The following is a 16,924-nucleotide window of genomic DNA, read 5'->3' as shown; positions in this document are numbered from 1 at the left end:
CAACTTAAAACGTGTAACCAATAATGATATTTGTATATGTAAAATTCAATCAAATATATTTGCATCATTGACTTTTTTCCGTGTTAAAATGTTTACATACTTTAATATTGAAAGAGATCTTTATTTTTTTCATACTGCCTTGTGTTGCAGCTACTCGTTTCACCCTCTGTCTGCAACCAGAGCCCAGAAATGTGTGATTGGTGAACCGCTTAGAGATGTCCCGCCCCTTAGCCTATCACACACAATGTGCTGGAGAGCTATAGCCAATAGAAGCGTGAGTGTTACATGGTGATGTCACTTTGTTCCGGAAGAAAGTCCAATGGAGGCATAATTCAGGCAGGGGGGGGAGAGAGAAAATACTCAGACCATTTACATGAGAGGAAAAACCCCAAAAGCATAAAAAGGGCTCCTTTAAATGTCCTGTCCATTTAAGACATTTAATAAAGTTTTAATTTAATAAAAAACTTGTTCAGTGATGCTTTCTTCAGGATAAGGGCTGCTCAAGCAAAAATAAATGACAAACACTTTGAGATAACAAGAGATCAGCCACTTTTATTTAGAAAGAGTCCCAAAAAATAAACAAGTCAGCACACATTCCATATACAAAATGTCAGTGAGAATAGCCTGAATATGCGATGAAATTTAATAAGCAACTACATGTTTATATTGTTCATTTAAAAAACAACAGTAATAATATGAATACAGTTTACCTTGTGTGTTGCAGTTGAGGACTCGTCATAAGTCAATTTTAGAAAAAATAAAACAAAGTGTGTCTTATAATTAAAAGTGCTTGTCTGCATAAGTTTTCTAAATAACTTATGTTGGGACTAAATATCTAAAAAAAAACATTAGTTTAATAAGTAACCAAATTTAGTATTTAAAGGAAGGAGTAGCTTTGATGAAAAGGGGCTATCATTTTTCATTTTCAAACTTTTTGTATAAAATATATGTATGTATATATTGTATATATGTCTAACATTATATTTCCAATTTCAAACAATTAACCTCACAACTTCAACATTTAAATGAAAATGCATGTTTGGCAGTAATGAAATAAACATATGTAATATTTTCTGCAACAACATGCAACTGGTGCTACTTTATTGTCAGATCAATGCAAAATACATGGAGAAACAAAGCGTAAAGGCTATTGTATTAGCACTGTCATTGCCACCAACTGTACATCTAGTTACAAAAATTACAGAATGTATAATTTACATTCACTGAGATGACAGTGATTGATTATATTAGGACTATATTCATATCTACTGGCACTAGATTTTGGCACTGTCACTTATTTGGCATTTAAAACCACTGTGTAGATGTCGATGCCTCTTTTTGATGTCACTTTAAAATGTGATGCGGTAATACTGTACTATTTTTTTTGTTTTGCATTGATGGCATGTAAACAGTTCAATTTCCTTTTTCAAAGTAGAACAACCCTGGTTCTCGGCAGAAAAAATACAAACAACAAAAGCTTGTAAGCAAAACAAAAAGACAAAAGTATAAAGCAAAATTGCTGTACCAACTCTAACAAGTAAAACGTAGAAGGATTGATTCCAAATGTCAAGCATTGACATATATTTCATATCAACACCAAATGTTAAAGAATAAAATATACAGGAAAAGTTTAGAATAAGAATTAATTACATGATTTCAACATCTCAGCCCCATATGCAATGTATTTGGCTTTAAAAATATGGAACTATAAGCTGTTTAGTATTTTATTCCTTTTGAATACTCACACATTAAGATGTTATATCCAACCAGTATGTAAGCAAGTTTATTTAAAAGCTATTTTGTGAAAATACATAAAAATACTTTTTTTCAATAAACTTTTTTTTGTTGATTTTCTTAGAAAAAAAAGGACATTTTCACATCTTAATGCAGATGATATCAAGTGTGCTTGAAAATCCTGTTCGGCGGTGGGGGCTACAGAAACAGTGTGATTTTGACGAAATCTTCCTCTGACACACACACACACACACACACACACACACACACACACACACACACACACACACACACACACACACACACACACACACACACACACACACACACACACACACACACACACACACACACACACAGTTGAGATGACTGAAACTCGGACTCCCAGAAGCAGCCGTTGCCGTCAATCAAGCCCTCGTCTCTGTTTCAGTCCAGTCCAGACAGTAAGATAGGAAAGCGTGGTGTCATCAGTTTAGAAAAAAAAGAGCCTCCCTTTTATATTCCGAGATGTAATTCCACCCAGAGAGAAAGAGGGGTTTTATACGGTGAGAAATAGAGACAGAGAGCAACAATACAAGTCTTTGTGAGCCACAAAATGAAGCCTCCATCTTTTTCCTTTTTCACCAGACAGACAGAAAAAGCCGCAGAACAGAAGGAGGGAGGGCAGGACGGCAAAGAGAAAAAAAACGCTCTATTGAAACCATTGTAAGGCACTCAGAAGTTTCTCATTGATCAGGACAGATCTGTCAGGCTGACGTTTAGTCCCATGTCAGGTCTCGCGTACGGGACAGCGTGGACAGATTTAGGAAACTCTGGAGTCATCACCCGACCATTCTCCCCGTTACTTCCAGTGACGGAAAGTCTTGCTTTGTTCCTCATGGCGTCCCCAAAGGTCATCTAAATACACAAATGTCACGTGTACGGGCACACACAATCCAGCACAAACATTCACACCCACAAGGATCCATAAACAAACAAGGAGGCAACATGTTAGGTTAGGGTATCTCAACATACGTAAGCTTAAAAGATTATAAAATGTTGAAAACTTGACAATGTAGATGAGAACCAAATATGATCTCGATGGGTAACACAATGCAAGATTAAATGATCATGTAAATGCTTATGCATGGTCATCACAAGCATTATTGTTGAAATGCGTTACTAGGACAGAGGTATTAACAAGCATGGCCATCAACAGTCATACATGAAAATGGTTCAAAATAGTAAGGAAACTTAAATGGACGAACACAGTTTTAGTCTTTAAAAAGGGTAATAGCTTTCTCTCTCTCTCTCTCTCTCTCTCATTAAATCATAAGTCACCAGTACATACGATCCTGTGGCCAACCTCTTCATTCACTAACACTGAAGGATGGAACGGATGGAGCCAAAAAAGCGTGCATTTGGGGGAATTTATGAAAACCTCGTTCCCTACCCCCTAAATTTTTACACTTTCGATCCCATATACGTTGTAACCTTCCTTATAAGTTGCAAAATTCTGGGAATTCTGCGAGGAAGGTGGGTTAATATTCTGTGCATTCTTTGCCACCTTCATTCGCTTGGCCTCGGCTCGGGACTTGTAACAGAACTCAATCAAGGCCACCAGCATGGCCAAGCCGAGTCCCCCGACCAGAATGTAGAATACCCCAGCCACGTTGCTCAGGCTGAGAGCGCTGGTCTTCTCCTGTGAAATGCACACGAGACAGAGGTTAGCGGAAGGGCAAAAGTGAAAGTTGAAAAATGTTTTTTAAATGCACATGAATATAACAATCACAACAAATACTATAAATGCACAAAAATGCACCACTACATCTAATAATGATAATACATTTGTTTGACAGCCAATAATATCTAAAAAGCACAGAAATTAACAAGACATAACACACAGGTGCTTTTTCATTTGGGGTAAATTTAAAGCAGTGTAGGTTGGTTAGTACTGTAATCATAATGAAATGCAGCAACAGTTTGTATGCAGTGCATATACAGTCTATGTGTTGTGGATCTACATCCAAAATTTGTACTGTACAAGGACCATTTACATGGGTTGCCCATAACAAAGGGCTAAGCTGTTACAAACGTGCTCAAAGACCTTTACTTATAGACAGAGACAAGGAGGAAGACAGCTTAGTAATAAACCAATTGGGGTCTGACACATACAGTACAGTGAGTTCTTTTAGCGCGTTAAACACCCATGTATTCATTTAAGGTGGATGCCAAATGGATACATAGGGCTCTACCTTTTCAAAGTGGTGCACAATATATGTGTGTTTGGAAAAGTGACAACAGCACAGCCATAGACAACACATTTACAATTACACGGTTTAAAAATTGGGACTAGTGACAAGACAGAGGTGAGTATCAATTATCAAGGAAAAGAAACAAGTGCCAACTGAGGAAAGAGAATCACTCAGAACTAAGTACTTCATTTTTTCACACGGATCGTTTCATTAATAATTGATTTCATGAAGCTTAACATTGGGAAAAAAGGTAGGTGAAGGAGCGGTTTGCTATTTGTTTGTTTTTATGGTGGGTTTTTTCATAATTTGTGATATATTTTAAGTGATAAGAGTGAGAGGTAACTGTGAAATCAGTGTGAACTCCATTAATAACACACTTAGATCAACACGAGGCCACGCAAACATAAATAAACAAAAACAAGACTCACACACGGTACTACACAGTGAAAGACAGTGGTACGAATACAACAGAGGACAGTTAACACCATTGGACACCCTTTATAGATGGTCCAGAGATTAGCCAATCACTGTCAGATTTCAGTATTCAGTATTGCTGTGAGCGTTTCCTTTGTGTAGCTGTGTCCAAATGTTTTAATTGATTAATATCTCATGAATGCTTTTTTGTAAGAAAAAAGCTTTCCATTTCATTTGTCTTTGAATATTGGGGAGCTGGAAAAAGAGGATTTAACGGGTCATTTTGATAAAAAGTGCACATTTCAAGAATGACATTGCATGCATTACTGTATTATAAAATAATATAAATGGTATTAATCATTAGTAAGTCTGCAGGCATTAGTAAATTACATCTTACCAAGGCATCTCATGCTTTGTTTGTGCATTTGCTTGAAATGATTTATCATTACTTTAAATGGGGTCATTCCCACTAATAATTATGAGTGTGCTTGAATCACATAGAACCTGCAGTGACTAACCTTACTTCCAGAGTCCTTGGCTCCACATTCACCCTTATCGTACCACCATTTGTTTTTCAGCTTGTCTAAGACTCCTTGCTCACTGAGTTTCAATACCGCAAGGTTTACTGGCGTTCTTCACGTGGAAAATAACATAAATAACATTATCAATGTTATTTTATGTTATTATTACATTAACACTGATTAAACTTTTTTTTTCTGTCTTTGATTCTCTTTCTTACATTTCTTTCTCTTCTTTCCGTTGCAGTGGCGATAAACGTTGATGCGCCATTTGGCCTAAGCAAATACGAGTTTTGCAGAGCCAAATGTGCATTAACGTATCGCCTGAAGTAAGCAGCAAAGGCAACAGATATACCGTATATCCAAGTTCAGTGGGCCAATGGGAAGAGGCTAAGCTAATAAGTTCAAGGTAGATGTCTTGTACTTTCTTTGGAGACCTGATTGTCAGTACGTGCCGATGATTCACGGTGCTGAGGGTTGCTTTCTGTGGCGCTGACTCAGCAGGTGACTGGCCTGCTGTCAGTGTGGATCGGGATCTGTGCTGGTTTGCTGCTTACTTTTGGGAGTTGCAATGAGTTACCCATCACTTTGCTCACTGGGGCTGACCTTGGAATCACCTCCCCCGCTGCCGCACTCTCCTTTGTCGTACCACCATTTGTTTTTCAATTTGTCCAACAGGCCTTGCTCATTCAGTTTTAGTACTGCGAGGTTAACCGCATTTCTTGAAACGATAAAACATACTTGTAAGACAGGGTGAGCCACTTATCAATCGTCTGTCTATCACTCCCTCATTTTAGAGATAAAATTGTAGATTTATGTATATTATCCCCCCTCCCCTCTCATAGTATTTGGGTAGTTCTATAAAAAATAGCTATCCTATAATCAAGATCAAGTGTAACATGAATGTTTGTCAAAGGTGGCAGAGCATAGCTGTAACACAACAGAGAGGACAGAGTGCTAAGACTAGGGGGACTAGTGGCTACAGCAACGTACTCACATCCACAACATACATATAACAGTGTCTGGCAAGTGACTCCACTAAAAGAGAGACAGCAAAACAGCAGTAATGGGGGAAACATGGTTAGACCTCATGGAAATATGTCAGAAACATGCAACATTTCCCAAATACATTACCATCTAACCCAACTACCCATTAAATAATAGTTTGGTGAGGGAGTTTTTGGTGCAGCTGATCCAATTGAGGGGCACACTGAGAAAAAAGCTATAATAGATATCTAAATGGCTTCAATAATCAGAATTCAACAATGCATACTTAATACATATTGAAACCCAAGCAGTGCCACAAATAAAAGGCGGTATATATTTTGAGTTTCGTCCAATTGTTTTCCACAAAGGAAAAAGTCATTATGTCATTAAATAAAATGAGTGTACTGCAAGGGTTTAGCAAATCACACAGTAAGAAAATAGACATTTATCTATACATTCCTAAAATATCTTATCATATAACTATGCAACAATTCAACATTATTCAAATGAGAGAAAGAGCAGAACAGTAAGGCAAATTGTTAAGCATATAGAAACATATAAAAAGACAAGCTAGGACAGTACTAAACATAAAGACTATAGGAGAGCAATCTAAATTTAGATGATGGGAGCATTAGAAAAGGTTCAAATCCAGATTAATAAGAGTATATAGGAGTAATAAAATAATCTCAAAAACCCAGCTGAAAACCAGCCTGGATTAGAGGAATGAGTCTCAATATACTCGGTCATTCGTTAATAGTAATAATTTTGGAAAATATTGCAGCAAATTTGTCAATAATCAAATATCAAAAAAAATGACTAAACATTTTTTTGCAATTTATCGACTTACAATAAATTGCAATGGGTTTTAAAGAATTTGAAGGGGAATTGGCTTTACCTCATCTCCTTATACAAACCAGAGACAAATAAGCAAAGCTACATCAGGGTAGGTGGGATACTATAACAACATTGGACACATTGTTATACTATTCCACCCACCTTAATGAGGATCCTTTCGGCGTAGCGATCCCGTATCCTTTGGAGTCGAGGTTCCCTCCAACCTTCATGGTGTCGCAGGGTTTCCGCTGCTCGATGTACTCGTTCATGGTGGACTCCAGCAGGTAGGCGTACTTCCCCTTGGACTTGCGGACTCTCACGACCCCCTCGGCTGTGGTTTTCACAAACACAGAGGGCTCCGCACTGCGCATGTATGTCCACATTTTGTCAAAGAGGGCAATTTTTGAGCGCTGTTTTGAAAAAAATAAAAAGGAAACGACACCTTTTCTTAATAAAGTCAAGTTATATCAGCTTTTAGACACATTAGGATTTGTTCCAAACAAAATTGAATGGTATGCTGATGTTACTTTAGGTTGAGTAAGGCATCAATTGACTATATATTTCGGGGTAAACCTTACTGCGTACAGGAAATTCATGATACCCCTAAGATTTCATTTCCAGCACAAGGTAGTATTTTCAGCGAAAGAACATGCAAGAAGTAAAGTATGTTGTGTTAAAGTTTGAAGTCTTAAACCTAAAGCCTTGTTTCTACAGTAATAGAATAAGAGAGTATCTCTTACCCTAAAAAACTCTTTGGTAGAGCCAGAGTCCAGAGTCCCATAGGCTATCTCACTCTGTTTGGCAAGATCCTCTGCGCTTTCAATGGGCGAGACCATCCTCTCGACAGTCAGGAAAGCAGCCAGGTTGGCGGTGTAGGAGGAGATGATGATTAAAGTGAAGAACCACCAAACGCCCCCAACAATGCGCCCAGACAGAGATCTATTGGAAAAACAAATCAATATATGTTGATTTGTGTTTGTTATGATTCCATAGTACATTACATGTACCGGTATTTCAAATATTATTCCTTATCAACGAAAGATTCTGCAACTGTAGTGAGTGGATGGACGAGATTTCATTAAAGTGTTATTTTTATTAACAGGATTTCTTAATGGATTTTGATAAGCAATTCAAGTGATAGCCTTTGAATTACTAGGTAGAAAGGTCTTGCTTCAGTTGGAGAAATAACCTAGCATTATATAATAATAATAAACAACACAGTCTCCTGATCGGGAGGCATGTTCACACTCCTCACATCACCGGGATGAGATGTAGAAGACATGTTGAATCATCTCCGGGGAAAACAAGACTCTTACATTACTTACAAGTGCCTGCTCTCACAAGATATTAAATCTTTATATGCAAAAGTGTATCTGACACTAAATTAATGAAGGAGAACCATTTACTTAACTCCCTTATTTAGCACTGCAGGACATACATAACTTGTATCTAGAACGTACAAAATGAAAGCATGAGCAATCACAGAGTCTATCACCCTTTTAGGCACTTTTGAATAAAGTATAGCACAGCAGGAATGCCTCTGGCTGGCATACTTTGAGATATGAGCAGTCCTTCTTGTGGACCTTGTTACCTTACTACCAAAAAACTAGATGTTTTGATGTAGTTTGGAAGATTCCTGGCAGGAATTTATAACAAGTGAGTCTCCTTTGGGCAGCTTGGAAAAATTCTTAGCTAAACTAGATCGTTTGTTTGATTTCAAGTGGCAAAGTAACCCTGAGTTGCAACATGTTAGGGGTAGGCTTAAAGCAAAACAAAAAACAACTTATTTCTGCAGCTAGCTCATGGAAAAGTTTGGTTTATTTAATGCCAATCCAGTAACACTATAATTGGTCTTATTGAAAGCTATCTTCATGGTTTATTCTACTGTTGTATTGTCAGTTGCTTTGGACAAAAGGTAAGACCTGGTGCATGTTGCAAAAAAGTATTGTTACAGTGGATGAAGGGGGAGGGGTGTCTAAAGTCAAAGATGAATCTTGATTGGGCCAAATTTGACCCTGAGTGACCCAAAACAATTCTGCTGGGCCTCCCCCAGACCCCAACACCAAATTATACACTTTTTTTTTTAGAGACCTTCAGACTTGGCTAAAATTGTCTAAATCAGTTTTGTAGTGTTTATATAGCTGTTGTGGAGGATATCATGAAGCCTTGTTCCGATAAAAAAAACTAGAGCGTAGTTATTATATAATTTTAACTTGAAACGGGTCACGGGAGACCCGAACACAACATAAGTGTTAAGTCACATTTGCAAAATAACCTCTGTAAGAAATGCAATAAAGCACACTTACATTCAAGTCACAAGTTATGTGTGGTTGATTAAAGTGAGAAAAACACTACGGCTGTTGAATTGTCTGACCTACCTAGGTGAGATGTCACAGCCTTGGCGCATGAAGGCTCCAAGGGAGAACCACAGGCTGTTGAATATGCCAAACTCATTCGTCGACTCATTGGTCTGGATCTGCCCGTCCTCATACTCCTCAGTGTGCCACTCGTACGGGCTGAAGCGGCTGACAAGGAACAGCACCACGCTTACGCCTATGTAGGCAAACACGATACACATCCAGATCTCGTAGGCCAGCGGGTCCAGGAAAGAAAAGACACCAGGTTTGGATTTCTGAGGCTTTTTTATCATGATGGAGATTCCCAGAGACATGAAGGGTTTGGAGAAGTCAATCACTTCCTCTCGTACCAAAGTGATGGTCAGAGGAGCCACTGCAATGTCAGCTTTCTATAAAACCAAAACGGAATATTTAGAATAGGTGCCATGTGGTGTTGATCAATGACTCATGTTACCTTTTGTTAAAGACCACTCACCCCGTACACCAGCTCTCCAACCATCCCGTTCCAGATTTTGGTCTCTGCATCTCTGGCTCCGTATTTCCCGTCACTCACTATTTTCAGTTGATATTTGAAGCCGCAGTGCTTCGCTATCTCCGCAGCCAGATCTACACAGTAACCCTCGTAGCGCTCATTGTCAGTAAACTGTTCAGAGTTCTTTTTCAGCATTACATATGGAGCTTCCTGAAAGACGAAAACAGAAAACATTACTCAGCACAAATAACAATGGTAAAAGCAGCTTTAAAAACAAATTATTCACTTCAGGCTGACAGTTCGTTGTGACTAGAAGAAAGCAAGGATCTAAAACAAAGCATATACGTGTAAATAAGTGGCCTGGTGGTAAACTGGTTGTCAATCTGATAACATGATTTATACAGAAATGATGTGCTACAACAAAACAGAAGAAACCTCTCCATAATGGAAAATGTGAGATTGAAAATACCTAAATCATGTTGGCTAGGCAAATTCACTCTCAATGAATGTAAATAACATTTAAATGTATCTTTTGTTTTGTCCAAGGCATTGAAAAATGTGCGACAGTAAGAGCTGTATCCCAAGCTACTCGACACCAGAAAGGGAGACCCTGAAACACAATGAAAGCCGTTTATACAAGCAATCATATATTTGAATATTTACCAAGATTGTGGTGACAATCACTGTTTTGTTTTCCATTCCTGTCGATTCATTTGCAAAGACATCAGATTTGGTGACGGCCATTTTGTCAACTTCATTCCAGTAGCCAATCTGTTGGGAAGACAACCAAAAATATCATGAAACATGTGTATGTAATTGAGTACTACTGTAAAAGTGCTATTTTACATGATCTGAGCCTCACATTTAAACCATCCATATGATAAAGAAATATCCAATAACATTTGTAAATCCCTTCATTTCTAGAGTAGTGGAATGGATGCTTACCTTTACAGGGCCGTTAGTCTTTAACTCCATTATGTTCACTGAGTAGTTGACTCTCTTGCCATGTTGATCAAACTGGATGTTTCCTGTCAGGCCTTCCACACGCACCTTAGAGACATGAAATCAAACAGTTAGAAAAATGCATCTGCAGAGTGACTGCTCCGTCACATGCAAACAGCTTTTTGATGTATGTTGTATTATTCATCAAACTGCATTCAAAGACGTAGTTGGATCTGAGCTAATCTGGGGGAAGACATTTCAGCTTGGAAGAAGCTTCTTATTATCCATGAGGAACAGTTGAGAGTGGTGTCCTGGTATTCTCCTCTTTTTTTGCAGTACTAAGTAAGCGCTGTGATCCTACATTGATTGAAATGAGGTTTCATGCCGCGCTTCAAAGAGAAGAAAAGACATGAGGACACTCTTTAGATTTGAGAGGAGACGGCAGCCTGTGATGAGAAACTTGGAAATTAATTTCCATCTCTTCTTCTTTTTGGTAGCCAATTTAAATAACAAAAGTGCCACGGCGAAAAGGACCAGAAGGAGGCTTAATGGTATCCTGTGGAGTTATCCTGTAAACATTATTATGTGTTGCTTCGAAACAAAACACAGTGTATGTATTTTAGGGTGAAAAACAACATTTTTTAATTAAACGTGTGCATAAAACACAAGCTCATCATCTGACATGTTTGATCACGACCCACTAGCTCCCTGTCTTGTCCCGATGGGCTGGTTTCAAGCAACTATTCCCCATCTTGAATATGCATATCCAGACTTCCTGTGTACAAGACGAGGGCATCAAAGCAAAGTGCTTATCATCTCTGGAAAAGCTTACGTCGACATTCCTTACCAAGGCTCAAACGATCACAACAGTCTCAGCATGGACGATAAACCCAAACTCTTGGTGTAACATCATAAGCATTTCTCTTGATAAAAAGTGTTTCACGTACTTTTTCTTTATTTGTATCTGCACGTTTTACCCATGATGTTGTTTCAGAATAGGTATACGTTGTCTGAATATGATTACCTTAAGTCTAGATTCTCTGTTAATATCGATTGTTCTTATCTTTTGTTCTTAACAATTTGATTAGTATTCCAAAGACAGAACCTGTAGCTATAGAAAAAATAGTATTTGCTGAAAGGCTCCATTTCTCAGTGATGCTAATCTGTCTTGATTCAAAGCTCAGCTCTGTTTCTCTTCTGAAGAACAGCTGTCCGTATAGCTGCATGTTCCCACATGGTAAAAACAGTGTGGACATTTGCTGCATTTCTCACGAGAGATCTTCCTCATATTAAAGGATGAGTATAAGTAAGATGTGTTACCTGTTTTAGTGCTCGCTCTATCTCCCCTCCCTGAGCCCAGGGGACAGCGGGGTTGGCCAGGCAGTCCCCAGTGTTGGCCCTCCTGGTGAAGTCGATGCGTTGCTTGTGCAGGTAGCGGAAGGCCTCCGTCATCACCTGCACGGCGTCGTAGGTCAACGCTGATGTGTACTAGAGCAGGACAAAGACATCAGATATTGAGGTTGGGGTTGACAGAGAGGTACGAATATGTCAGCTTAACCCTTGCTTCAACCATAATGTTTACTCTCGCCATATGCTGATATTGATTCATCCTTGGCGATTGATTTGAGTTGTTGGTCAAGAACCCTAAAAGCAATTAATCAGCCATTCTGATTCTGATACATGTTTTTTTTTTTGTTTACTTTAGTTAGTTTGAATCTACCATAAATACCCAGAAAGCTCAACATTCACAAATAAAAGAAGTCCATAACGAAAAAACAAAATGTACTCCTGATTGACTGCTTTGGCTAAAATGTGTTATTGGCTCTGGTCTTTTGACGATAACAAAGCTCCAGGCTGTTTTCACCCGTATCCTTTAGGTTTACGCCTTGTCTTTCTTGGAATAGCAGTGAGAAAGTTAAATAAGACCAAGAAGTCACTGAATGTGGTGTCATTAAACTGCAGACACACAGGCACAGCACGCTCTTGGTTTACCAGCACAGCTGGTCAAAGATTGCTCTATAAAAGAGAACATCACTGCTGAGAGAATAAATGAAGAAGTTATTTCCAAACACTAAATTCACTTGGAAAAAGAGCAGACCTGTGGAGTCACATTTTGCTACAATAACATGATTTGCTCCAATGCAGATGGATTTATGACTTGAGTCAAACATAGATAATGTCAGGTCTTTGCCTCAAGTCAAACTATGGATCTTGAACACAACTTCGCCTCAACAATGTTTTATGAACAGAATAATTAGATGACAAAAGAGGCTTTAACTCTAAGGTCTAACCTCATGTTCATGTTTAAAACAAATGATAATGTTGAAAATAAGTATTGAACACTCACAAGCCACACGTCCTGCTCAGTGTTAAGGCAACTAGTCTTAATTAGAGAGTATTTTGATAGTCTTTTTAATTTTCTGATTCTATTTTTGGTCTGTGCTGCCATAGTTTGTTCAGCGTTGTAAATGTCAGAGTGATTTTTCACCCGGACTTGAACCACTTTCGGCAGCCTGGCTGTGAGGTAATAAAAAAGATCCTGAACTTTGACAATTGTTCAGACAGAAGGTGCTGGAAGTTTTTTGGCGGAGGCTGATATGTAAATTGCGAGTAGTTTACAGTCTCTTGAAGACACAGAGTGGGAGGCGAGTTCAATTCTGAGAGATTATGCTATTATACTTAGTTACATCGAATGGCTGGTATAGGCAACAAAAAAAACATCTTGATTTAATATCATAAGATTCAATTGACATTGCGTGCATATTAAATAATATAATCTGTATAAGACATGCTAGCACTCATGGGAAAATGTATGTATCGTTGGGTTACAGAGCAGAATAATCTTCACTCAGAGAGGTGTTTAATAATGCACACACAGTGCAATGTGGTCATAAAATCGGTTGTAGTGACAGCATTGTTTACTTACATTAGAGCAACCGAGGCACATTAAAGTGCTTACAAAGACACTTTCACCAACAAACCTGTCTCGCAAATAAAGAAAAAGCAACGTGTGTGAATGTTTAAACTTACCTTTATTTTACTGTCAGCACCAGGATACTCCTTTTCTTCTAGGGCTTCCCATCTCTGGTCAAACTTGGACACCAAAGGATCCTCGAAGTCAACAATCTGAAAGCCAGACACGTTGGCACCGCCATACTGGATTTTGGTTAGGTCCCCATCAATGAAACCCTGATAACAAAAAGATTAGACCTAGATGTAATCTCTCAATCTGAGGCATTTTAGAAACATTTAAAGTGGTACCAAAATCTTGGACAAATGTAGAACATGTGTTAACTTACCAGATTGGCTATAATGTAGTGGTAGCCTTTAACATGTCTGCCAATTGTGATGATCTGCAGAGTAATGAGAAACATACAAAATAAGCTCAAATAGGATGAAGAGTACGGCAAGTCTCGGGTAAACAAGATGGCAAAACAAATACCTATCAAAACTGTACAAATTTGAAATGATATTCCGACATTATAATTTGTCACTTCCAACCCGAACATGGCGGACATTCCTAACCTTTATCACAAAGGAAAAGACTAAGTTGTTTACAGTCAAATACTGCTGGACAGAGAGATCCAATTCCAAATAAATTACCCTTATCTGGAGAGCAGAAAAGCAGAAAATAACATGAACATCTCAGTTATGTACCGTTTCAGTACCTCACATAAATGAGACACCTGAAACTAATCCTATTGCCTGAGTGGCACCTCCGTTTGTCAGGGCCGCCGCGGCTTGAAGAATTTGAATAATAAGGTTGTTTATCTCGCCCGTAAATGTCTTTGACATGAAGCAAGAAACTTCCACCTGAACGGATTCTGTTTTTCCCAGATAAACAGGCAGTGAGGCTGCAGACATTGATTTAATTCAGCATTCATTTAAACAGAAGTTGGCATGCTTTAAATGCTAATCGATAAGCCTCTCTCCTGGGTAAAGGGTGGAGTAAATATAACCTGTTTATGTGCATCTGTTTTTCCTTTAATTGCAGTTTTGTTTACCGCATAAATGAACAATTAGTATAATTGTTATGGTTCCTTTCTACATCTGCTGGGCTGCTGGGTCCTTGTGACAATGTTGTTTTTCTAAGTGCCGTATCAAATGAACCCATTTGGGCTGAATATCACTTTTGTCCTACAGTAGTAATTCAAGGACAATGAGGCTGTTAGCATTGCCTGCAATCCCTGCCGGTAATTGTTATTTACACTTCCAAATTGTATTCTCACACAATAAGATATTCATATTTGCCCTTCTTCTTGGCCGTTTTCTAATTAAATATCGTGAAACAGAAAGGAAGGTAGCAATTATGTTCTTGAATTGTTAAAAGGCAAGCTACATTTTCAGTTCAGTTGGACTGTAGTAGACTGTCGTTAGTAAAAGTGTCTTGTTTGTGGTTGCATTTTTGGCTTGACTGAATTATGATTTATTAAGTGTTCCTTGTCTGGCATGGCCAGCAGCTTATGATAGCTTCTGTTAGCAAACTGTGGGTACATTGCTGTGTAAAAGATGAGTCATTTTGGGGATTTTATGACTCTTCCCTGCTGTTTTCTAACATCCTGTGAATTTAAATTAAGTCAAATTGGCCAATTTCAATCTGTATTAGTTACATAGTCTAATTTAATGAAACCATTAACGGTGTTGCCCAGAATTAGTCTGGTAATTGAACATAGCAAATCACAAAATCAATATGGAAATACAAAAAAAGTAGTGAAACCCATATCACACTCACTAACATTCTTATATCTAATATAGCAGTGTTGTATAAGCATTGTAAGTACCTACAATATGGATACAACAAAATAATGAAAAGTGTTGTCTTAACCATTATGGGCAAGCTATAGGAAGATCTTGATGCTTTAATAAGCAGATATGTAAACTATTCTCTTATTGTTCAATATATTTATAACTCTCATTGATGGTTTATAGTAAAGAGAGAATCATAAGAAAAGATAAGACACTTGCTTCCTTGGATTCTAGCTTCCTTGAGATGCTTTCAAATTACAGGCTGTGATATGGAAGAGATAACAAAAGAAAAACTGGACCTGAACAAACCACAGAGGTCTGACTGCTGACAGCAGTACACCCCCATAAGTGCATTATTTGTTCCAACAACTGAAAACATGGCAGCAGCATCCCTCAGTCGTCTACCTGAATCCCAGCTCACCCAACCCGCTTGAAAGTCACAAATGACAGATCAAAGAAAGACAATACACCAATACCAGAAACTCTGTGCTTACAGCGTGGCAAACCTTTCCAAATCATGTCAAGATAACAGTGTACTGTAGGTCCTCAATGTTTTTAGCAGATGTTACGGATTTCTTATTTTTTGCAGTATACTGCCTACATACAGTATATTGCCTTGTATATACCTTTAACTGCCAGCACCACCATTTGGTAGAGCACATTTCGCGTCTTGATATCTTGTTGAAAAAAAAAAAATCCATCTGATTCAGCCAGCTCTACCCTTTGGTTGACATGTTATGCACAAAACAACCTCTAGATGTCACTGTGGTTCAAACAGAATGCCCTTCAGCTAGCTTCAACTGAGAAAGTTGGCAATGCTAAAAATCACTGCTGAAGAAATCACTCTTTTTGGTTAACTTTTGTAAGGTAACCATATCATTTTTGACATATTTTAGTGGCAGGGCACTGACTGAACATAATTAGATAACTTGATGTACAAAAAAAGTTTTAACAAGGGTGTAATTATTTTTTTGAAAATATGCTCAACCAATCGGTCGAATTGGCCTTTTATGGCAAGCTAGCAATATGACTTTTTCAGAGTTTCAGAGATGTTTTCCAATAAAATATGGTAAATAAATGGCTAGATTCATGGTAATATTACTAAATCTAGTACTGCCTTATGAGTCTCAGAGTGAAAGAGTGATAATAATTTATAGAGCACCTTTCATGCATGGCATTCAGCCCAAAATTGCACACAGATGAGCAAGTTAGGCCAACACAGGATATGGACATGTGCTGTTAGGCCAGTGGTTTCTTGTTAGGCCAATTCAGCATACAGTAAGATGAGCAAGTCTTTTTTTTATCATGAAAAACACTTTACATGACTTTTTTCCATTTTTTTTTTTTTTACAATTATAATTTATTATCTTTTATGAATATATTCTGGTTGTATATACTTTCCTAATTTTCAATAAAAGAAACAAATGTTATTTGAGTTTGTGTTTTATTTTGAGTTTGATGCATACAAATACTGTACTGTATATGATGATTATTTTTACCATAGGCAGGCCAGCTCGACCATTTGTAGAGGCTCATAAAAACAAAACTGTGTGGTCAGTTAAAAAAAATGTGTTTGTGCTTATTTGTGTGGCCCATTTGATAAGAAAATGTAAAAAAAAAAAATCCATAGCTTTTTTCTTTGGCACGGCAGTTAAAGGTTAAAAGACATCTACACACTACCTGCTC

General features: G+C 37.9%; 1 protein-coding gene across 4 annotated transcripts in view; it reads right to left on the bottom strand.

The window, feature by feature from the left end:
• Positions 1-532: 532 nt before the first annotated feature.
• Positions 533-16,924, bottom strand: part of gria2b (glutamate receptor, ionotropic, AMPA 2b) — a 64,293-nt gene continuing 47,901 nt past the window's right edge. The window contains exons 5-16 of one of the 4 annotated variants that reach the window (XM_010775875.1): positions 13,792-13,845; positions 13,523-13,681; positions 11,813-11,980; positions 10,496-10,600; positions 10,214-10,321; positions 9,554-9,760; positions 9,100-9,467; positions 7,462-7,660; positions 6,884-7,131; positions 5,507-5,621; positions 3,281-3,415; positions 533-2,631 (exon numbers count right to left, since the gene is read on the bottom strand). In XM_010775875.1, coding sequence (XP_010774177.1) covers positions 2,467-2,631; positions 3,281-3,415; positions 5,507-5,621; positions 6,884-7,131; positions 7,462-7,660; positions 9,100-9,467; positions 9,554-9,760; positions 10,214-10,321; positions 10,496-10,600; positions 11,813-11,980; positions 13,523-13,681; positions 13,792-13,845 — 2,031 coding nt within the window. In that variant the 3' untranslated portion in view covers positions 533-2,466. Of the gene's footprint in view, positions 2,632-3,166; positions 3,416-4,900; positions 5,016-5,506; positions 5,622-6,883; positions 7,132-7,461; positions 7,661-9,099; positions 9,468-9,553; positions 9,761-10,213; positions 10,322-10,495; positions 10,601-11,812; positions 11,981-13,522; positions 13,682-13,791; positions 13,846-16,924 lie in introns of all 4 variants that reach the window. The other 3 variants (XM_010775881.1, XM_010775887.1, XM_010775895.1) reach the window with 3 other exon arrangements.

This window comes from Notothenia coriiceps, unplaced genomic scaffold (genome assembly GCF_000735185.1).
Source record: "Notothenia coriiceps isolate Sejong01 unplaced genomic scaffold, NC01 NC01_scaffold00000339, whole genome shotgun sequence".
In the NCBI taxonomy this organism is placed as follows: Eukaryota; Metazoa; Chordata; class Actinopteri; order Perciformes; family Nototheniidae; genus Notothenia; species Notothenia coriiceps.
The sequence above is the reverse complement of the archived record's forward strand: the minus strand, read 5'-3'. Positions and strand labels throughout refer to the sequence as shown.